This window comes from Chelonoidis abingdonii, chromosome 4 (assembly GCF_003597395.2).
Source record: "Chelonoidis abingdonii isolate Lonesome George chromosome 4, CheloAbing_2.0, whole genome shotgun sequence".
In the NCBI taxonomy this organism is placed as follows: Eukaryota; Metazoa; Chordata; order Testudines; family Testudinidae; genus Chelonoidis; species Chelonoidis abingdonii.
In genome coordinates, this window is record NC_133772.1 from 133,558,671 (window position 1) to 133,582,043 (window position 23,373).

A 23,373-nucleotide genomic window follows, 5' to 3' on the forward strand; every position below is an offset into this window, starting at 1 on the left:
GGCCGGGGGGGCCCGAGGGGAAACAGGAGGAGCAGGGAGCAGGGCCACAGTTCTGGCATCTGTGCCTCCCCACACACAGACTTATACCGAGGTTCCAGCGCTCCTGAGGAGGCCCTCAAATTAGCCGGGGCCCCATGGGCCCATGGATTAATCCACCACTGCCTTTATGACACAAACACGTGTGTTTTAAAATCTTCCACCACTTTTATCATAGCACTGCAGAAGGCTGTGACTAGCTAGACAAAAGCAATGGCCATGGAGTGAAATCTGTCCTTAATGAGAAGTTAACTTCAACCTAGTTGGAACTATTCAAGTATTAACATTACTTTGGAATGACACAGAGAAGAGATCTGTATCAGCTCAAAAGCTTGTCTCTTTCACCAGCAGAAGTTGGTCCACTAGAAGATATTACCTCACCCACCTTGTCTCTGTGGCTGACACAGCTACAGCACTGCAAACATTATTTTGGAATGGCACTTTAAAAACAAAGACTTGAGTGGAGCTGAGTGGCTTTAAAAGTAATCTTTATCCCTGCTCCCTTGGAGGTGAAATGCCTATTTTAGATGTGGGCTTTCCAAGCTTATTAGACTCATTTTAGTGTTTTGTCAGGCCACAGCCCAGAAGAGCATCACACCTCTATTTAAGAAATCACAGTGAGCTACATTGATCTTTCGTGTTGTATGCTGATCTGAGAGATTGGCATATATTATACATTTTCCTCACTGTTTGCAGTTGGCAAAAAATGGGTATACCCCAACCTTCTGAAAAAGCAAGTTGCTTCACCTCATTCTGCCTCTGTTTTCTCTCTCATCCTCTTAATGTCTTGTCTCTTTAGATTGTAAGATATTTGGGACAGGGACTGTCTCTTATTCTGTGTCTGAACAGTTAGCACAGTGGGGCCCCAGTGTTTGGATGTGGCCTCTAGGCACTACCATAATAAGTAGTAATAACTAGAAAATTATGCATCGACTGACTATACACATACCTTCTACTACACTCTTGTTCTCCTGTTCCTTTTTAATTTTGTTTATTCTTTAATTAAATAACAAAACTAGCTTACATTTATACAGCATAAATACCAAGGCATTTTATAAACCAAATCTGTTCAACAAGATGAACAGCAAGCTGCACAATAGTGGGGAATGTGGATACTTGATACTCTGATCAAGTATAACAGAAGAAACCTCTGTTCTGACTGCTGCAGGATTTTTAATGTTAATGCAGAACAGATATCTGAAAGTCCTCTGCACAGTAAACTGCATGATTTTCAAGAGTGTGTTAACCCAGCTGTAAGCTGGACTTGTGCTTCCCAAGAGTTTACATAGTCAAACCTGAAACCTAGATAGTTAAGCTATCCCTTCTCATTGCCAAGGTCTGAAGGAGAATAATGACCTTCCTATCTGACCTGATTACTACAGACAAAGCTCAGTTGTGTCCACATAATATTTTTTCTCACAACACAAGCATAAGTCAGCCATGTTTGCACATCTACTGCCACACTCCCCAACGTTTGCATCAGTGCATTCAGGGGCGGCTCTAGCCATTTCACTGCCCCAAGCATGGTGGCACGCCAGTCACCGGGAAGGCAGCAGACGGCTCCGGTGGACCTCCCGCAGCTGGCGACTGGCAGAGCGCCCCCCGCGGCACGCCGCCCCAAGCATGCGCTTGGCATGCTGGGGCCTGGAGCTGCCCCTGAGTGCATTCTGGGGAAATCTGAATAGCTATCAGAGGATGTGTCTCAGAGGAACAGAGTACCCAGAGGATATGCAGGCAAAACCACACACAAGACAATGCACTCGGGGATGCCCTACCCAGCCCAGAGAGCTGGGAAGAAGGCAGACTGACCAAACCAGTTACACAGGCATAGTTAGGGATCTTGCCCACCTGTAAAAAACTTTCACCAAACCAGTCGTAGGAAGATACTGTGAAGCTTAACACTTTGGCATGGTCACAATGCTTTTCATAGCCATGATTGGTAATAACTGAATATTAACATGTGGCATTGTTAGCATCAACTATGTTACTAACTGATTATAAACTTGCTTAAAAGTTGCAGTATAGACATGGTCTAACAATGGATATCCCACTTTACAGACATTTCAAATTATTAGAATTTCCATGTTTTTGTGGGTTTAGATCTTAATAAAAATATCAATTAAATTCTTTTTTTTTTTTAAATTTAGCTGCATCATATGTAGCAGCTATTCGCTTTTTGGGAGAGGGAGGAGATGGATTCTTTGACAAAACCAGATCAGACAACAAAACAAATCTGAATTATTCAAAGTTGAACTGAATCATCACAAAGCATTTCTGCTATAAGGGAATGCTTAATCTAGGGAAATGATTCACTGCTGACAATTTCCTACTGTTAGTCATTAAATCACCATTAAATAAAAAAGAACCCCAGGAAGCTCGGTTAATAATGTCTTAACAACAAAAGTGGAATGAATATAGTTATAAATTGCTTAGTTTAGAGCAGTGAAATGCAAAGTTCACAAGTGGACTGTACTTTGAAGGTCACACCAGCAATCTGAACTATGAACTCTGTGACTTATTAAGGAATGACTTTAAAGAGGGGGAAAGGTGATTTCTGTCTTTGCAGAGCCAGTAGTTTCTAAATGTACAAAATTAGAATTACTTTCAGTCAGTAAAAGTACCTGAGATCTAAAATCAAATTTTAAAAGATTGTTTTGATCAGATGAAATGAAAAATTAGGCTCCCCAAAATAGCAAAGAATCCACAATTTTTGTATATTTTGTATAAAGATTGTTAAAAATAATGTCCTCTGACATCACTTATATTGGATTAATGCCTGCAGTATGCATTCAGACTAACATTTTAAAACAGACCTATTAAATTAATTATGTCACTTTTTATACTTAGAATATAAATCTAATCTGCATCTCAATACTGTGAAATCAGACCTCAATAGGGTTATTCATTATGTCAAAATGCTGCAAATTCAAGGTCTCTGTTGCCCCTCTGTCATACTGTGAAGTGGTGTTGGCAGCAGCACATTTTTAGTACTGTAATTTATTAACCTCAGATGTGTTGTACTATGAAATGAAAGTCACAGAAAGGAGGCATTGAGAAAGTTATACATCCATGCATATTGTCACAGCAGAGAAGTTTCCTGCTGTACTTTTCTTGCATCCCACATTCTGATTATTTTTTTCCTCCTGATAATTGCCAAGTCTCACATATTTTGGAGATACATTTCCTTGTTTTGGTTTAAATTTTAAGGCAGTTTTTAAAACCTCTCCCTCTCGTGGGGAATGATTTTATTGTGCACATTTCAAAGAGACATTTAAAATCTCCCTAAGGATTTTGTACCTCTCACTAAATCAGTCAGAGCTCAACATAGCTCTGAATACATAGTTTATAGGCCAGTGTCCTGCCCTGAACACTTGCTATTCAGTAGACTGAGAACTTGTATAACTAGGGCAGCAGCCATGATGTAGGAGGATCTTGTTAGAAGGCAGCACTTAGCACTGAGAAAAACACACATTCATTCTCTGGTAATTGTACTCCAGCTGTGCTGCTGCTGCTGAAATAACCTGTTTTTCATTGTAATGTGTCACTGATCATGTCCTTAATATTAACCTGACTTTTCCTTTGTGTCTTCTAGGAAAATCACATTTATCAGTCAGCTTTGCATTTGACTGTTGTTCTTTTTCCTGCCAGACCAAAAAGAACATTCCAGAGTCACAAAAGGTCTAACAAGAGAAGTGTTTCCTCTGTGTGTGACAACTTGGTACCAGTGATGGCCTAATTTAAAGATGGCTTGGAAACCTAATTTTGTAAGTATTCTATTAGCTATTGTTATTAATCATTTTATTTCTGAAGGGGTCCACTTCATCCCATTCGCCTCTGCTCCTCTACACACCCCTCAGAATACAATATTATCATTAAATGCCAAATGACAAGGTCTGAGGTTTCTTCTGCTGTTGTCTGAGTGCATTTATAAGAAAGTAGAGAACAGTAAGACAGAGAAGCGATTTGTGTATTTAATTGGCATGATAATATCTCAAAAATGCCCATATAATCCCTTGCTGCTTTTACATTATTTGTATTATACAATAACAAAAATATTGAATTCCTACTTTATTAGGAGCCTTGAAAAACCCTAATGCTGGCCCTGCTTGGTGCCATTTAGGAGGAGTGGAAGAGAACATGGCATTAGTAGTAGCAGATGGCAATTGAGATACTTGGTTAGAGGGAGTGGAGGGTGGGAAAATGGGTTGAATGCATTTTACAAGATTAATATTTTTTAAATGAGCCCCCAACTCCTAAAGCTGGCCCCACTCAATGCTTATGCCCCATCAGGATGGGAGCTAGCAATATTGGTGACAGGAATAGTAACTGTCTGCAAGAAACAGGGGTTGTACCTTTTCCTGGGCTTTGCTTTTATCAAAATCAAGACCCCGTACCCTGAAGACAGCTCTGCTCGTTTGTCTAGTAAGGAGGAAAGTTAGTGGTAATGGAGACTGTTTTTGTGGCAGGAAGAATTGGAGATTCATGCCTTTTTGTGGGGTCGGGCCCTGCTCAGTGCCACATTCCCATCAGAATTGAGTTGGCAGCAATAAGGACAATAACTATGTACGTGACAGGGAGAACTGGGTGTTCATGCTCCTTTCCTGGGGAGCAGCAGAGGTAGGAGGCTGCATACCTGCTTATGGGGTTAGCATTTTAAACCCCACTCTAGATGGATTCCTTATTGGCTGAGCAAAATGAGGCGAGACTGAGCGTGATAACATTTCTCTGTCGGTACAGAATGCAGTAACTTTTGGACCCTTCATTCAATCCCAAAATGCCAGGGAATGTTATAGAAATCAATGGCCAAAGTCCTATTGATTTTGAGGAAAACTGGAAAGGGGGACATGCAGAGCTCCTTCTGTCTGATTTGCAAACCCAGCAGTTTCATTCACCTTTGTGACTTTCTAGAGATCAAAGAACTGGTTGAAAGCAGCCATCAACACCTTCCAGCATAACAACAGCCCCATCTCAACTGTGTTCATCATCCCCATAGTTTAAAATGTTGACACTCTGAATTATCTCCTAGACAGAAAGAGCAGGGAAGGAGGGTTGGAGGAACAGGGGGCACATAGGAATCCCTGGCACAGGGGGAGAATAATCTTGGTATAGGGAAGGAGAGGATAGAGAGCCCTTGGCATTGGAGGGAAGGGGGTCATACTGCCCTGGCATTTGGCAGAGAGAGGGATGGACGCACACACGGAGTCTTTGTCATCATAAGGAACAGAAGAATAAGAGACATGGGAGAAGGGGCACAAGGAGCTCTTGCCATGGGGGAAGAAGGGGAAGGAGATGAAGGAATGGGAGGGGCACAGAGTCCCACCTGGCATAAGGGCTGGGGCAGAGATTGCAGGGAGGGGTATTAGAGGCTAACACACAGGGGTTAGGGGGATGCAAGGAGCCGCTGGCAGGTGCACTGAGCCCAGCCTACAGAAGCAAGGAAATGAACAGCTTCTAGTATAAAGAACAGGAGTTGCACCTGTGGCACCTTAGAGACTAACAAATTTATTTGAGCATCAACTTTCGTGGGCTACAGCCCACTTCATCGGATGCATGCAGTGGAAAATACAGTAGGAACACACACACACACACACACAGTGGAAAATACAGTAGGAACACACACACACACACACACACACACACCCCCATGAACCAATGGGTGTTACCATACACGCTGTACAGAGAGTAATCAGTAAAGTGAGCTATTACCAACAGGAGGGAAAAAAACTGATCACTTTCATTAGCGTATGTATGGTAACATGCATTCTTTCATGGTCTCTGTGTGTATATATGTGTGTGTGCATGTGTATCTTCCTATTGTATTTTGCACTACATGCATCCAGTGAGGCGACTTCTAGCCCATGAAAGCTTATGCTGACATAAATTTATTAGTCTTTAAGGTGCCACAAGTATCCCTGCGCTTCTCAGGGATACAGACTAACACAGCTGCTACTCTGAAAACTCTCTAGTATGTACAGGGTGGTGAGCAGCACCATTTCTGCGCTCTCAGCCACAATAGGGACCAAAGAGACCAGCCACCCAGCCCCTCCCCCACTTGACTCACAACCCGGCCTGGCTGTTTTAATGACTCATTCTTTTCTCTCCCGTCCCCACCCCGCCCCCATTCTAATTCTCGCGTGCTTTGGCCACTATAGACGCGATGTCCTTTAGGGCGCTGGGGGGAGGGGAAAAAAGCCGATTGATTGACAGGAGCGGCAGCCAATAACTTAGGCGGACGGCGAGCCCAGCGCTAATGGTGGGGCGAGGGAGGCGCGGTCCGCCGCTGGCTGATTGATCCCAGCCGTGGCGTCGCTCAGTTGGAGCGAGAACATTCTAGAGGTGAGTACACGGCAGCCATTGCAGGGGCAACCGGCAACCGCCCCCTTCGGCTTCCGTTGCGCCCGCCCCTTCCCTTCCCAGGTGACGCCGTTAACGGTGCCCTGATTGTATCTCCTCTACAGATTGACTGGCGCCGCCGCTGCTGCTGATTCCGCCCGCCCCAGGACGCTCGGACCCGGCGGCTGCGGCGCCCGCCCTCCCTCCGCCCGGATATAAGCGCCCCTCGGCCCTGTTCTCCTTACACACTCGGCTTCGTCGCAGCCCGGGGCGAGCAGCGTTGGGTTTATGTCTTTATTGGACGAAAACGGTGAGTGGCTGCGGAGGGGGGGGCGGTTGGTAGCGACGCGCGATGTGAGGAGAGCGCGTGTGGGGACGTGGGCGAGGGTCCCTGGGCCGGAGTACCCGGGGGGTGGTGGTGATTGGGGTCTGAACAGCCTGACGGGGGTGGCTGAGGTAGTCTAGTGCGGGGGTAACAGGCGGTGCCGCTTATCCCAGTCGGGTGGTCTCTTCTCGAGTCCCCACGCGATGAGGCAAAATGGCGGCTGCTGGGGCCGCGCCTCGTGATTAGGGGCGGGGGGGAGAGAGCGAGCTGTGTGGCGCAGTTAGAAATCCGCAGCGCGGGGGGAGGGGGCTGCACTCTAGGCGGTATGGGGGCGGGGGGGGTCATGCCCGAGAAGCCGCGGAGGCCCTCGCATGCGCGCTTGGGGCGCTTCTCCCCCATTTTCTGGTTAGGGCTGACTCAGTGCTTAATCGCCGCATTTATGAGTCATCCCAGAGCTGAGTGGGGCGGTTCGGCGGGCGGGAGGGAGGCTGCTGCTGGCTCAGTGCGGCGGGCTCGGGGGCGGTGTCGTGCGGTGGGTGGCGGCTTCGGTCGCCTGCAGACAAAAGCAGCGATGTGGAGGAGGCCAGTTCTCTGTCTTCCTCCCCCGACGTACCTGGTTCCTCCATGCTTCAGCTGCCACGTGCGTAGGCCACATGATGGCTGCTTTTAGAATTGCTGTGGGAAGCAGTGCCACCTCTGAGAGTTCTCTCCCCACCCCCAAGAAAGGGCTCCTTCTAGCTGCTCTGTGGCAAAACTAAGCCGAGTGCTGTTGATCAGATCCTGTAGATCAAGTAGTGTAAGATGATCCGGGCGTTTTACAATGCAAAGGACTTAAAGATATTAGTTGCACTTTCTAAAGTTGGCTTTCACTCCATGGTTTTTACAGGCATCGCAGGGGAGAAGAGCTGCTTGCTACATTGGAAAGGGGGAGAGGTGGGCATAGTTAGGTGTTTGTTTTCCTCAGGGAGAGTGAAGGGAGCATTATTTGTGTCAAAACAAGCTAATACCTTTATGTCCCTTACTACACCTCAGGGTTCACACTTAGCTGTTTTTCTTGATCAGCGACTAAATAACTTCCAGTTACTGCTACTGACTAAATATTGGGGAAATGGTATGTTCAGTATTGAAAAATACATTCTTGTACAAAATACTTCAACTATAGTGGCAATAAAACAGCACATTTCTATCCAAATAAATTACCTAAAAATCTCTAGTTGAAGTAACAGTAGTAGCATGTACAATATTCTAAAGAACTAGTAAGAATAAACTTGTCTCCAGTGCAGTATCTGCTTAAATGGCTAAAGTCAGTATTTAATCACAGTACAGCTTAGAAACTGAAATGTAAACGTACAGCAGAAGTGATGCAATAATAGAGTTCTTCTGAGAAATGAGGGAAGAATTGGGCAGTTAACGAACATCTGTGTGCCACATAAGTAGGAAGTCTAGAAATGCAAAACATCTTAAATATTTGGGAATGGGGGGGGGGGGAGGGAATAGGTGCTGAATCAAAGGTGCAGAAGGAAGTTGCTGTAGACACATAATGGGGCCGCTACACTTAAGCGATCTTATGGGTGGAAAGAAGCACTGGTTAATGTAGCCACTTAAATTCAGGAGAAAAGCAAGCTGTTGGCAAACCATAACACTTCAGCAAACTGTACTGTCACTTCTATATTGCCAAAAACATTGCTTATTCCTCTTGTAGGTAGGTATTTCAGTGTTCTGATTGACTAGATACAAATAAGCCACACACTTCACTTTAAAATGAGCATATTCAGTTATACCATAACTAATGATTTGAGGGCTGTTTTTTTCCTTGACTTCTTTAAGAAAGAGGCAAACTTTCACCTCTTGTGACTCTTAATAGCAAGGCTGTTCTGTGACAGGGTGTCAGGCAAAGGATTGCAGATTTAGCCCTCTGTTATGCACACTTCTCATTAGGGGGACAAATTAGAGTGGGCTGCAAGTAACCTGGCCTTAATTGGGGAGGGGGAGACAGCTGCTACCTTACTAGCCTGGGGCTGCATAAAAACCTCAGGGGAAGGAAACTAGGGGAGAGCAGGAGGAAAAGAGACTAGCTCCCCCCGCTTGCAGAAGGTGAAAACTTGTATGTGGTGTGAACAAGCCTGCGAATAAAGTGAACCAGTGGTTACAAAACCCAGGGTCTCAGACTGACTTTGAGCCTAGCAGAAGCCGGGGGGCCCTGACCCACAGTGGTGCACCTTCTCTCCCCCCCCCCTTCTCCATAATAACCTTCTTCTGATAACCTTTTACATGGTAAACTCATTCTGTAGCTGTCTGTGTGCTCTAGTTGAAAATGGGGTGGCGGCAGGGGAGAACTTGCACCATATGACAAGTCAGCATTCTACAGAACTGCAGATGTTGACATCTACAGCTGAGGAGCTGCTGCTTTTATAATGATACAAATTGAGACTATGTAGTCATGCATAACTGACTTCATGCATAGGAAACTCTTAAAGCAGCAGAAATAAGTCTACTTAGAGAATATAATTAAATTATCAGATTCAAGAACTATTAAACAGTGTCCTGCAGCATGAATATACTTAATGGAAAGCTTTCAGCTGAACATTTTTCTTTTAAAACACTTGCAGAGCTGTTGCGCAGCCATTGGTACCTGTATTGGGGGAACATAGCATACAAGCAAGAACCTTACAGCCTCAGTGGCGAAAACTTTTTCATGTCAGAGACCGAGAACTCTTGCAGTCGTTTATGTCATCCCGTCTTCTCCAGACAGAAGATACCAAAAAGCTGCAATCAAAGATCTCTTCATCTTATTGATAAAGCTACTAATAAGACAAAATGTCTGTCAACGTCAACCGCAGTGTTTTGGATCAGTTCTATCGCTACAAAATGCCCCGTCTGATCGCAAAGGTAACTCTTTCTAAACTCTGATCAGAATATAAGCACTATTTATACAGAGTTTTTTATCATATGTCTCTTGTAAAGCATTTTGAGTCAGTATCATTAGCCCCACTTTACAAATAGGAAACCAATGCAAAATTAAGTGGCTTGCCCAAGGTCATCTGGCAGGCCAGTGACAGAGCCAGGACTAGAACCCCAGTGTCAAGAGTTCTGGTGCAGTGCTTTATCCACTATACCACACTGCCTCTCTCCCATAAATACTGATACTGCTTAAAGCAGTATTTTACTTTGTAGCAGTTCTTAAATGACTGACAGTGTTGTGACATTGACCTTGACATGAATACCTAATTATGTGACTTTTTTTTTTCCCCCTCTTAGGTTGAGGGCAAAGGAAATGGAATAAAGACAGTTATAGTCAACATGGTTGACGTTGCAAAGTCGCTTAATCGGCCTCCAACGTGTAAGTAACTCTTGAAGTAACATGAAATTCCCTCAAGGGTTTTTGGCCTTCATGGTGAAAGCAGAGGGGGACACTACTTTGTAGGTAAAATACGGATATGAAACTAGCACAACACTGACATGGGCTTTAAAGTTTAATAAAAGGAAATAGTGTTTTACCCTAGAAATAATACCATGTGGCTTGAACTTCTCTCTTAGAAAGACGTGACCCAGTACAGCGTTATACAGTAACCTCTTACAGGATAGTAAGAGAACTAGTATACAGGCCAGGTCTGGCTGCCAGGATCTTACTGGCAGGCTTTTAATGTGCCAATTTTTGTCTCTTGAAAGATCCCACCAAATTTTTTGGTTGTGAGCTGGGGGCACAGACCCAGTTTGATGTTAAGAATGACCGTTACATTGTCAATGGATCTCATGAGGCGAATAAGCTGCAAGACATGTTGGATGGATTCATTAAAAAATTTGTTCTCTGTCCTGAGTGTGAGAATCCTGAAACTGATCTGGTGAGTGTGGTCTTTGTGGGTTTTTCCCCTCTCCCCTATAACCAACCAGGCTTTTCTAGTATTAGCACACAGGACTGACTTATTCTTAGGTGTCAATTTGTGTGCACATTAATTACTTCAAGTCAATTTGATGCTGATACTAGTGTCTAGGTGAAACATCATTCAAAATAGCTGATTCAGCTGAAGCTTGATATATAATTCAACTTCTAAAGTATTGGTCTGGAAATGTTTCCAGGCTCAAACCATGACAAAAGAAGGAAACATCAGGCTTGAGATAATTTAAAGAATAATCAGTTATACAAAAATTACTATTAGCATAACTTTCATATACAAACTATGAAACTTTTCACATCAGTCTGTTTACCTGAAAGCTCAGTATTAGCCTCTTTGGATATTACTTTATGCCACAACTTACAATAACATCAGAGTTGAATTCAAGGTTTTTAATTTTGACTTTCCCTCTGGCAGCATGTCAATCCCAAGAAACAAACTATAGGTAACTCTTGCAAAGCCTGTGGCTATCGAGGCATGCTTGACACAAACCATAAACTCTGCACATTCATTCTCAAAAACCCACCTGGTAAGTGTTATATTTTTGACTTTCTTTTATAAAGGAAGCAATCCAAGTGTTAACTTCTAGCAGAAATAGACTTAAACTTCTATCTATGTCTTGAGTGGGTGGAGTTACACAAGCTACTTTTTGCCCTTCACTGAGAAGGACTTAATTGGTTACTCCATGCAAGCAACACTCTGTGACAGATATCCAGTTGCCTGTCTCAATTTAAGCTTGCTATAATAAAAAAGTCTAACCTATTCCAGTGGTCTCTGCTAAATGAGGTCATGTGTTATATAGACTCTAACAACCTATTTGAACTTGCAGATCAGAAAAGTCACACTCGTTACTACACACTAGCCACTATCCAGCTCTTTGTGGGCCATACTGCTTCCTAGTCCCTCCCCAATGCTTATAAAGAAAAGGCTGAGCTACATCTCCCAGAGAGCAATTGTAGGTTAATCTTGCAGGCATCAGCTTGATAGATTTATGGGAAGCAAACTCAAAATGAATAACTTTAGCTCTGCATGTTAGTTGCCTGTAAATGCCCTCCACAGGGCTGTAGTGCTCAGTACCAAAACCCTTATATGAAGGCAGAATGTCCCCATGTCAGACTTACAAAAATTGCTTTGAAAGTCTTTCTTCCAAAACTCCTTACTCTCCTCTGGGAGTCTTACTTTGTGTTTAGTGCTCTGTGTGGTTCAGTCTCCCCTCTAAGTGAGAACTGCAGCTTGGATTTGAGGATACAAAGGACCAAGAAAACATCACTGGTTCTCTTAATATTTTGTGACAAGTACAAGGGTCTTCAGTCTGTTTCTAATCTGTAAAAGTGGCTCAGCTCAAGTTTTTGTGGCTTAATATGTACACCTCTCTCAAAAGTTTAAGCTAACTGCTTCTGCAAGTTCAAAACTGGTGACTTACAGCCTCAAATATTACTATAGTAACTGGTTGGCCCTGCCCAACAAGTGCAGGGAGACATCTGATAGAGCTCTTGCGAAGCAGACAAGTGTAATGAGTAATGGCTGAAGACAAAGCTAGAAAACTCACTGAAAGGTCTCTCTCAACAGAAGGTGACAACTACTAAATTGGCTTACCATTGTCCTCAGGTTCTCTATTTATTTGAGGTATTTAAATCAAGCCTGGATTTTTTTTGTCAACTGCAAGTTAGTGACTCTAGTTCAGGAAATGCTAAGTGACATTCTGTGGCCTGTACCAGCAGTCCTCAGTCAGGCATATGTGTATCTCAGGGGGGGTGGTACCTTCTAGGAGGCACATCAACTACTCTAGATAGTTGCCTAATTTTATAACAGGCCCCATGAAAAAAGCACTAGCAAAAATCAGTTTTTACTGCTCTATTAAATTTCGTACATACAATGACTAGTTATCAGTGTTTCTAAACCTGGGGGTTGCAATTTTAGAGTGTGGTAAAAATGAACAATGCAATTTTTCAGTAATGTGCTGACTTTTTTGTGAAGTACTGTAAGTGAGATGACACTTGAGGGACATAAGACAAATCAGCCTCCTGAAAAGGGTACAGTAGTCTGGAAAAGTTGAGGCCTATTGGCATATGCTATGGAGGATGTTGGACAAGAGGGAGCATAGTGATTTCTTATGGTCTTAAACTTCTACCAGGTCTCTAGTGAACAGGCCTGGTGGATGTGATATGCACTCACCATCTCATGGCTCTAATTAAAACGGGGGAGAAGGAATAGTACTTAAAATATGTAACACCTAAACTAGGTCTCCATAGTCTGTCAAATTGTGGCTGTTGGTTTCTGTCCTTGTTGGACACAAGGGATGTTGCTTTATTTGTCTTAAGACTAACTTCACCCCACGCTGTGTAGGGTCTGCCTTGTTGGTACAACCTTCACATTAAGGGAGAGGTGGCACCATGAAAAGGAGCCTTGGAATACTAATAAAACTAAAACTTCAAACTAGGTTCTGTGGGGATCTGGTACATTTGAAATAGTGCTGACAAAATGTCTCACTAAGTGGAGATCTTGTTCCTACTTGGAACCAAATTAAAGTATAAAGTCTCGTTACTTCCAGAGAACAGTGACGCTAGTACCGGAAAGAGAGACAAGGAAAAGAAGAACAGAAAAGGCAAGGATAAAGAGAATGGTTCTGTGTCTAGCAGTGAGACACCATTGCCGCCACCACCAGATGAACTTGACCCTCCACATGTAGTGGTAAGTGGACTTCCCAGAGACTTGTAAAGAACAGTGAAGTTGGCTTATAAATTTGACTTCAGAATTAGTGTCAAGTAACACTTACACTTAACTGCTCTCTGAAATAGTGATCCCTTTATCACAAGATCTGCACTGAAAATGAGCTGTGTAGGTAGCCCAAGCCTCTTGTGATAGTAAGCAGCTACCAAGCACAATAGTGAAGCCCTTCCTGCTCCTTCAGAGCTTCCTAAGCTGGGGGGTTGGGGAGAGAGGATAGCCTCAGCTCTGCAGTTTAATCCATGAAGTGGGTTAATGGAGTTAGTCAGCCCCTAGACTATTTTGTGGTGGGTGGGTTTTGGGGGTGGGGGCGGCAGCAAGCTAGAAACATGACTAAAATACTAAGCTTAGTGCTAGCTATAGAAAAAGCTAACTACTATAGTCACCAGAGATGCCTCATGAATAACTTAAGGTGAGGGGCAGCCCTGTGAATTTGAGTACTCCCCTGCCCACTTGCACACCAAAAGTACAGAATCACAGTAGAATCTACCTTGGAATGGCCTTAGTATTATGCCCATAACCAGATCATCACCTTTTAAGAGCTTAACTCTGTGAATGCTCTTCCTCAGGAGGATGACGATGATGACTGGGGTGAAGACACAACTGAAGAAGCCCAGAGGCGCAGAATGGACGAAATCAGTGATCATGCAAAGAACCTCACACTTAGTGATGACCTAGAAAGAACAGTAGAAGAGAGAGTCAACATATTATTTGACTTTGTTAAGGTAAAACTGCAGTTTTTTCTAAAGAACAGTAACTCAAAATAATACTAAAGGTATAGTAGCTTTCTAACTGTAACTAGGTGGTGGTGGAGGAGGGGGGGGGGAGATTTATAGGCTTGTTAGAATCTGAGTTTACTAATTTCTCACCTGCAGAAAAAGAAGGAAGAAGGTGTCATTGAGACTTCTGACAAAGATATTGTAGCAGAAGCAGAGAGACTGGATGTAAAGGCTATGGGCCCTCTAGTTTTGACTGAAGTCCTCTTTGATGAGAAGATTCGAGAACAGATAAAGAGATATAGACGCCACTTCCTACGCGTAAGCCTTTTAATCTCGCAACAGTTTTACTGGCCTCCATATATAAAATCTGATGCCTAAGTGGCTTTTAGGAGCAAGAACTACTTAGTAGATGAAGTTCTGGATACTATGGCAGAACAAAATGTCTGCAAGAGAACTCATTCTCTTGTCCCTTAACTCTGCAAACCAGTGGTTCTCAAACTGGGTTAAGACCCCGAAGTGGGTCACAATCCTGTTTTAATGGAGTTGCTAGGGTTGGTGTTAGACTTGCTGGGGCTTGAGGATGAAGTCAAAACCTGTGGCCCTGGGCAGCAGGGCTGGGTTTAAGCATCCCTGACCTGGGCTGAAGCATATTGTACAGAAGGCTGAAACTTTTGAAGATTGACAGTATGGTTTTATTACAGTTCTGCCACAACAACAAGAAAGCTCAGCGATACCTTCTTCATGGCTTGGAGTGTGTGGTAGCCATGCATCAATCTCAGCTTATTTCTAAAATTCCACATATCCTGAAGGAAATGTATGATGCAGATCTTCTGGAAGAAGAGGTCATCCTTAGCTGGGCAGAAAAGGTACTTGAATAGTGTTGCTATTAGGTAGACACTGTACCACATCTCAGTTTCTGGGGCCAGGGGGAGGTGTGGCATGATGTGGTCGACTTATATAGTGTTAATGTACAATGCGGGTCTTTAAGTGTAGATTGATGAAGGTGTGGGTGTGGTCTTTTTTGTTTGTGATTTGTTCAAGGTGGCTGGGCTTGGCTTTGACTTGCTGAGAAGTCCCTATTTGAACCCCTATCTCTTTGCTTATAACTTTTTTCAGTCTTGTAGCAACTTGTGTGCTAGAGAGCTTAAAACTTTCTTTCTTGTAGGCCTCTAAGAAATATGTCTCAAAAGAGCTTGCTAAAGAAATCCGCATCAAAGCAGAACCCTTTATCAAATGGCTGAAGGAAGCTGAGGAAGAGTCCTCTGGTAATGAAGAAGAGGATGAAGATGAAAATATTGAGGTAAGAGGACTTATTTGTGTGTCTGTCCACTGTTTCTCTCCTCCTTCTCTTCTCCCCCCCCACCCCCATTGGAATTCTCCCTGGGCCTGGCATGCCTAAGAGGCAACTAGTGTTTCCTCTTTTTAAGGCATATGGCTAAAACTCCACTACTCTCTGCCTTCTACATCTTTTTCTTCTCTCCAGTCCCTTTCCTGCTGTATGCTTAGATTCTTTTACAGGCTTCTGTCTTCCTGTAATAGAAAAACAGGATAAAAACTTTGCCCGCTGGGACAATGCAGGTTTTTCCATTTTAAGCTTTCAAAAGTCTAGATTGTTGCCTGATAGTCAACATGGGGTGCCCAAGCAGTGTCAGCCTCTTAAAATAAGGAGCTCTAGTACAACCAATAAAGGCTAAATTTAAAGAGCAAACTGTCAAGCCTCTGCTGAGGATGCAGACTCCTGTTAACATCTGGTGTTTCCATTACAAAAACAAGGTAAAACTTCTTAGCTATAAAATAAGACTGTTCGTCTAAAGTTCCTTGCAAGTCGCACTTACTGAGATGCATTTCTCCGTAAAACAACTACCTATTGAGTAATGGGGGTATGATGACTGGTAGAACCGAACAGTTTGGAATATCTTTCAGACAATGACTCCCGACACAGTGCTGACTATGGTTTCAGACATGACATGCCATTATGCCGCAAAGACTGCAGACTCTCTAAAGTTAATTACCTCATACAGGCTGTGTACAGCTAGCTTATACCTTAGCTGCAGTTACATGAGGGATCCCCAGTGCAGTTCCGGCAGGCACCATAGCGCCCACTGGGGCATCCATGTGCACCTACCTACTGGCTGTCCGACAAGCAGCTGCTGAAATGCCACCGTGAAGTGACAACATCAAGAAGCGCTACTGCCAGATTTCAGCAGCGACATCCCTTGATGTTGCTGCTTCACAGCAGCTGCTTGTCTGGCAGCCACAGTTCTGTGGCTAGTTTTGTCCGACATCCGCCCCATGGAAAAGGTTGAGGACCACTGCCTTACACCATTGTTAAGTAGACGGAGAGTGTCAACATTATTATGGAAGATAAGGCCAATGGATGTCCTTAAACACTAAATATCTTGTCTCTCTAGGTGGTGTACTCCAAGACTGCCAGTGTACCTAAAGTTGAAACTGTGAAGCCTGTAAACAAGAAAGATGATGACATTGATATTGATGCCATTTAAAAGTGATGTAACCAGCTTCCAGTGTAATACTGCAAACTGCTCTGCAGCTTTCTTCCAGAAGCGCAACATGTACATGTGCAAGCTGAAATGGCTTAACATCATGCTACTTCATACTCCAAATGTCTTTTTACTGTGACTGGTCTTGTTTAACTATAAACCAAACAAAGCAGTCATGCATCAGTGAACTGATCTAGTTTGTTAATGGCATGTTTTCCTTTTAAAGGTTGTGTTGGACACATGTTTGGAACACATTTATACAGCTGTGGGAATAAAGGATTTGGTTTTGGTCAACCTGAGAGTCAGGGCCATCACTATACAGTTATGGCCATTTTGAAATGAGACTGGTTTAACATGTCTAGTTGCTAGCAATTTGACATGGAGAGCAGTGGTATTCTTGTCCTGCCTAGAAGATGCTAAAGCTGCTGTGAGGAAATACTGATCCCTGGTGGAGATTCCAATAATGCAGGCTTTTTTTTTTAACTTTTGACTCTCTAGCAAGCTCAAAGAGCAGCAAGAGCCACTAGTGACTGGGTCTCAACTGGCAGACAAATCTAGCCTAGCATTCATGCTCTCATAGGGCTAAGACTTGATTTTTGTTTTGTTCTTTTTAAAAAAAGTGTCTGTCCATATTTGGCCAACATCCACTTCTCAGCTGTGACTGCTTCAGCCTACCTTTGATAAGCAGCTCTGAACTTGCAAGAGAAAGAACAAGACTTGCTCCAAAACTTGTCTGTCTTCCAGTCTAGTGTCCAGGAGTTAAGTGTAAATTATCACATTTATTAAGTGAGTTGTTCTTACTACCCCTATGATTAAAAATAAAATAACCAAATCAAAATTTGATGGAAGTAGAGACATATCTAAATCCCGACTCTAGCTGTAATTCAAATGTCTATTCCTTTTGGCAGAAAACTGATTTACTTAGCAAGATTTAAAAATCAACTGAGGGGAGGACTGGTTAGTAAAGGGTTGAAGATAATTTAAAATGGGGCATGAGGAGGAAAGGGGTGATCTGAGCAAAAACCATTCAGCCTAGTCTTTAATTTTTGCTTCATGTAGTGTAACTTAATTATTCCTTTCTCTAAATATATCCACTCTGCTGTGGCAAACTTCACAGTTGAACTTCGACAGAAAGTAGCTTTCTTAAGCTAGGCAAACTGGTTTTCAGCATGTTGTCTGTAGACTAACATCTAAGGGATCTGTGAAAGGTGACTATGGAAATAAAGTTTCAGGTGCTAGAGAAGCTGTTGTTGTTTCTCTGACTTCAAAAGTATGTGAATACCCCCACTTACAGCTCCTGACTGAGTCTTCATGTTTATATAAGACTACACATTTAATGCCCGTTCTCATGCCGTGTCAAATGTAGAGTTGAACATCTTCAATATTACTAGTTGAACTCTCTACTCAAGTTTTCAGTCTAACACTTCTAGACTAGGTAACTATAGTGAATTTCCAAAGGAGTCCACACCTCCGTTTGAAATTTTGTAAGGGTCTGAGTGAAAGGCTGAAAACTTTCTTCTGGCTTAAATCAACCAATATCCACCTCTAAAGTGGGGGGTTTCTTTTCCTGCTATCTAAGGATAAGTTAATCTCTTATGTAGAACAAAGTTAAAGGTGCAAACCTACAGCTACTGATGAGATTGAAAAGTCCTGACGCCCTTGGGTGCATTCTACATCAGTATTGGGGTGGACCAAAGTTCCATTTCATGCTGTTGGAAGTTAGAGCAAGACTTTTTTCCTTATCTTTCTACACCAGTTATCTTGAGACAAGAGGGAGGATGTATCTGCCTAACATCCATTTCTCCCAACATATAGATATTTGTTTATGATGCAGCAGTAAACTGCACTGGCTTGTGGAGCTAATGTCAGGAAAGTTCTAGCCTGAAGTGGAAATGCTAGTATTTATGAAGTTTTGTCAGTGTGGCTGTGTGTGTGGAAAATACCACCTTCACGCCCACAGCTGAGCCTACGTTACCCCCACAGCACGTGCAGCTATTTAATCAGAAGATTCTTCTGGCTAATAACTGGGAGGTGGTGTCACTGTAACTGCAAACAGTGTTGGCTTATGCCAGGGCTAGTTGATTGTTTTGTCATGCTCTAAATTTCTTGGTCAAGGGCCAGACCCTGGAGAAATACTCTTCATACTGCAATAGCTAGTGAAAAGGCTGCAAGGTCTGTTCAAAAGAGCTGACAGTCCAGTTTTGACCTGCAGTCTGCCTATTGACTATTCCTGGTCTATGCTATGTCTACAGTGAACAGGGATTTTGCTGGTACAGCTTTTGGGGCAGAGCCTATCTCAGACTAGATCTAATACATATAGCTCTTCAGCTATACAGATGTTTCACCATTATTGGGGTTCTTAGCACCTGTTATGTATGTAGACAGGCTATTAAAAATTCTACTTCAAAATGTAGAAAAGTCTGGATTTTAAAACTCTAGTTCTGGTTTTAATGTGTGGCTGAGATTTGTAGGGATGCCCTCAATGCTGGATCTTCCCTGAGTTTGAGAGTTTTTCATACTGAAGTAGATCTTCTCTCCCCCTGCATTTGAGACTCCATGGGCATCTCCATCTGGAGTAATTCCAATTTTGAGACACCCTGTGTCTCCTCACCAAGGCTCATGCCCCAGAATACCACTCTCCTAATTTCAGATGCACGTGCATACCCACAAGCTCCTTCCCTCTGAGGTATCAATCCCTACTATCTGTTAAGCATTTAAGTGGTTTCATTCACCATAAGCTACTTCCTAGCACAGAAAACAAATTCTGAAGCTATGTTAATTTGTTGGAATTCCATAAAATATCCTTCATTCCAATGAGCACACAACTATGGATCATCTTCAAAGATACTCAAGCAGTAGCAAACAGGATACATTTTGGTATTTCAGAAAAATGTCAAATGGCTGCATAGTCACAGCATTGTGTGCAATGACGGGGGCAGCTCAGACCTCTGAGCTGCTGTTTTAGGTTGTTCATAGACTCAGATGAATAAGTTTACATTTGTTTGAAAGAAACACTATCTGCTCAAGAAACTCCTTACTATAGCACAGGAACAAATCTACACGGACGCATCCCTAGAGCCCTGACCACGGGTATTCTATCTGCTACCCAAGATTCATAAACCTGGAAACCTTGGATGCCCCATCATCTCAGGCATTGGCACTCTTACAGCAGGATTATATGGCTATTTGGCTTCTCCTGAGGGCCTACACCACCAGCACTCTTAGTTATCTTCGAGACACCACTGACTTCCTGAGGAAACTACAATGTGTTGGTGATCTTCCTGAAAACACTCCTGACCATCAAGGATGTAGAAGCTCTTTACACCAATATTCCACATGAGGATGGACTACAAGCTGTCAAGAACAATATCCCTGATGAGGCTATGGCACATGTAGTGGCTGAGCTTTGTGCCTTTGTTCACCCACAACCATTTCAGATTTAGGGACAACTTACACCTTCAAGTCAGCAGCGCTGCTTTGGGTACCCGCATGGCCCCAAAGCATGCCAACATTTTTATGGCTGACTTAGAACAATACTTCCTCAGCTCTTGTCCCCTAGCGCCCCTCCTCTACTTGTGCTACATTGATGACATCATCATATGGACCCATAACCTTTTTATTACTGACCTTGGCACAAAGCTGGGGGGTATTGCTAACACGGAGAAGGACCGGGATACTATACAGGAAGATCTGGACCACCTTGTAAACTGGAGTAATAGTAATAGGATGAAATATAATAGTGAAAAGTGCAAGGTCATGCACTTAGGGATTAATAATAAGAATTTTAGATATACATTGGGGACGCATCAGTTGGAAGCAACAGAGGAGGAGAAGGACCTTGGGGTATTGGTTGATAGCAGGATGTCTATGAGCCGCCAATGTGATATGGCCGTTAAAAAAGCAAATGCGGTTTTAGGATGCATCAGGCGAGGTATTTCCAGCAAGGATAAGGAGGTGTTAGTACCGTTATATAAGGCGCTGGTGAGACCCCACCTGGAATATTGTGTGCAGTTCTGGTGTCCCATGTTTAAGAAGGATGAATTCAAACTGGAACAGGTTCAGAGACGGGCTACTAGGATGATCCGAGGAATGGAAAACCTGCCTTATGAAAGGAGACTCAAAGAGCTTGGCTTGTTTAGCCTGGCCAAAAGAAGGCTCCGGGGGGATATGCTTGCTCTATATAAATATATCAGGGGGATTAACGTTAGGGAGGGAGAGGAATTATTTAAGCTTAGTACTAATGTAGGCACAAGGACAAATGGGTACAAACTGGATATTAGGAAGTTTAGACTTGAAATTAGACGAAGGTTTCTAACCATTAGGGGAGTGAAGTTCTGGAACAGCCTTCCGAGGGAAGTAGTGGGGGCAAAAGACTTATCTGGCTTTAAGACTAAGCTTGATAAGTATATGGAGGGGATGATATGATGGGATAGTTTAATTTGGGCAATTGATCTTGGATTATCAGCAGATAAGTCTGCTCAATGGTCTGTGAGGGGATGTTGGATGGGATGGGATCTGAGTTACTGCAGAGAATTCTTTCCTGGGTGCTGGCTGGTGAGTCTTGCCCACATGCTCAGGGTTTAGCTGATCGCCATATTTGGGGTCGGGAAGGAATTTTCCTCCAGGGCGGATTGGCAGGGGCCCTGGAGGTTTTTCGCCTTCCTCTGCAGCGTGGGGCATGGGTCACTTGCTGGTGGATTCTCTGCAGCTTGAGGTCTTCAAACCACAATTTTGAGGCCTTCAATAACTCAGTCATGTGTTAGGGGTTGTTATAAAAGTGTATGGGTAGGGTTCTGTGGCCTGCTTTGTGCAGGAGGTCAGACTAGATGATCATATTGGTCCCTTCTGACCTACGAGTCTATGAGTCTATAAGAAGGAGGCCCTTGAATTCCACCTGGATTTCAACAATTTCCACCCCACCACCAACCTCAGCCTGGACCAGTCCACACAAGAGATCCACTTCATGGACGCTGCAGTGCAAATAAGTGATGGTCACATAAACACCACCCTATACCAGAAACCTACTAACCGCTATACTTACCTACATGCCTCCAGCTTTCATCAAGGACACATCACACGATCCATTGTCTACAGCCAAGCCCTAAGATACAACTGCATTTGCTCCAATCTCTCAGACAGAGACAAACACCTACAAGATCTTTATCAAGCATTCTTCAAACTACAATACCCACCTGGAGAAGTGAGGAAACAGACTGACAGAGCGAGGCGGGTACCCAGAAGTCACCTACTACAGGACAGGCCCAACAAGGAAAACAATACCACTGGCCATCACATACAGCTCCCAGCTAAAACCTTTCCAGCACATCATCAACGATTTGCAACCTAGCCTGAAAAACGATCCCTCGCTCTTACAGACCTTGGGAGGCAGACCAGTCCTCGCTTACAGACAGCCCCCCAGCCTGAAGCAGATACTAGCAACTACATGCCACAGAAACACTAACACAGTAACCAGTCCCTGTAACAAACTTCTTGCCTACTCTGTCCCCATATCTACTCTAGCGACACCATCAGAGGACCGCAACCACTTTAGCCACACCATCAAGGACTCGTTCACTTGCATATCTACTAATGTGATATATCCCATCATGCGCCAGCAATGCCTCTCTGCCATGTACATTGGCCAAACTGGACAGATTCTACATAAAAGAATAAATGGACACAAATCAGACATCGGGAATAGTAACATACAAAAGCCAGTAGGAGAACATTCAATCACCCTGGACATTCTATAACAGATTAAAAGTAGCCATACATGAACAAAAAAACCTTCAAAAACAGACTTCAAAGGGAAACTGAAGATCTAATATTCATTTGCAAATTTAACATCATTAATTTGAGCTTCAGTAGAGACTGGGATTGGCTGGCTCACTACAAAAGCAACTTTCCCTCTCCTAGCATTGACACCTCCTCATCAATTACTGGGAGTGGACCACATCCACCCTGATTGAATTGTCCCTGTCAACACTGGTTCTCCACTTGTTAGGTAACTCCCTTCTCTTCATGTGTCAATATAATAATGCCTGCATCTGGAATTTTCACTCCATGCATCTGAAGAAGTGGGTTTTTTACCCACAAAAGCTTATGCCTAACTAAATCTGTTAGTGTTTAAGGTGCCACTTGACGCCTCATTATCTTTATAACACTAAGGCAGAGGTGGGGAATCTACAGCCCGCAGGCTAGACCCAGCCTGTTGCTTAATTTCATCTGGCCTTCAGTAAGTATTTCTAAAAATATAGACTTATGACAGTAGATTATGAGGGGTGGAGACAGTGGAGGGGATGAGGAGGGAGGGAGGGAGGTGAGCTGCAGGCAGTGTCTGTAACAGCAACACTGGGGCAAGGCAGAGCCTCCAGCCACACTAGTGTGTTATGAGCTCACAACAGACAATGCTGGAGCTTGGAAGCGAGTTCCTCGGCCCGAGTGTGCTTCCAGTGCTCTAGTGTGGACCAGCCAGTAGCGTCCCCAAAAAGCTGCATGCACACACATGCCTATGGTGGTAGTCAGGTTGCCAGAGATGCGTGAAAAACTGCTATCTGACTTAATTTGCAACCTCAGCCATCACACTGAAAAAACGGGTGAGTTGAACGTTTTATATTTCTCACCAAAAAACTAAGCTGCTCTTTACTTGTGTGTATGGCCTGTGATTCATTTTTTCCTGTGGGTCAGTGGCCTTGATAGAAAAAAGGTTCCACATCCCTGCCATAATGGGTAAAAATTTCCTTTATTAAAGAAAAAAAAGATGAGATTGAGTACAACTGCACAGTCAATTCTGTAGTTGCGAATACAAAGATGCTGGCAGTCAACCTACTATGTTCAAA

The 23,373-nt window shown here is 43.5% G+C and overlaps 1 protein-coding gene and 1 non-coding gene across 4 annotated transcripts; both read left to right on the top strand.

The window, feature by feature from the left end:
• Positions 1 to 3,286: 3,286 nt before the first annotated feature.
• On the top strand, positions 3,287 to 16,828 carry EIF5 (eukaryotic translation initiation factor 5). 3 transcript variants are annotated; one of them, XM_075065700.1, is made up of 13 exons: positions 3,287 to 3,518; positions 3,629 to 3,800; positions 6,495 to 6,679; positions 9,304 to 9,583; positions 9,953 to 10,034; positions 10,364 to 10,536; positions 11,005 to 11,116; positions 13,139 to 13,278; positions 13,884 to 14,039; positions 14,190 to 14,351; positions 14,735 to 14,899; positions 15,199 to 15,333; positions 16,445 to 16,828. In XM_075065700.1, exons 4-13 carry the CDS (start codon positions 9,512 to 9,514, stop codon positions 16,535 to 16,537), a joined length of 1,290 nt encoding a protein of 429 aa, XP_074921801.1. In that variant the 5' UTR covers positions 3,287 to 3,518; positions 3,629 to 3,800; positions 6,495 to 6,679; positions 9,304 to 9,511; the 3' UTR covers positions 16,538 to 16,828. The 3 variants fall into 3 exon arrangements, with proteins under 3 accessions (XP_074921801.1, XP_074921802.1, XP_032627496.1); XM_075065701.1 differs by lacking the exon at positions 3,287 to 3,518 and adding an exon at positions 3,530 to 3,569 and having other exon boundaries at positions 3,685 to 3,800; XM_032771605.2 differs by lacking the exons at positions 3,287 to 3,518; positions 3,629 to 3,800 and adding an exon at positions 6,164 to 6,372.
• LOC116819686 (small nucleolar RNA SNORA28) lies at positions 11,277 to 11,400 on the top strand. Its single transcript, XR_004372462.1, has one exon. It is a non-coding gene; the product is annotated as a small nucleolar RNA SNORA28 (small nucleolar RNA).
• Positions 16,829 to 23,373: the final 6,545 nt, after the last annotated feature.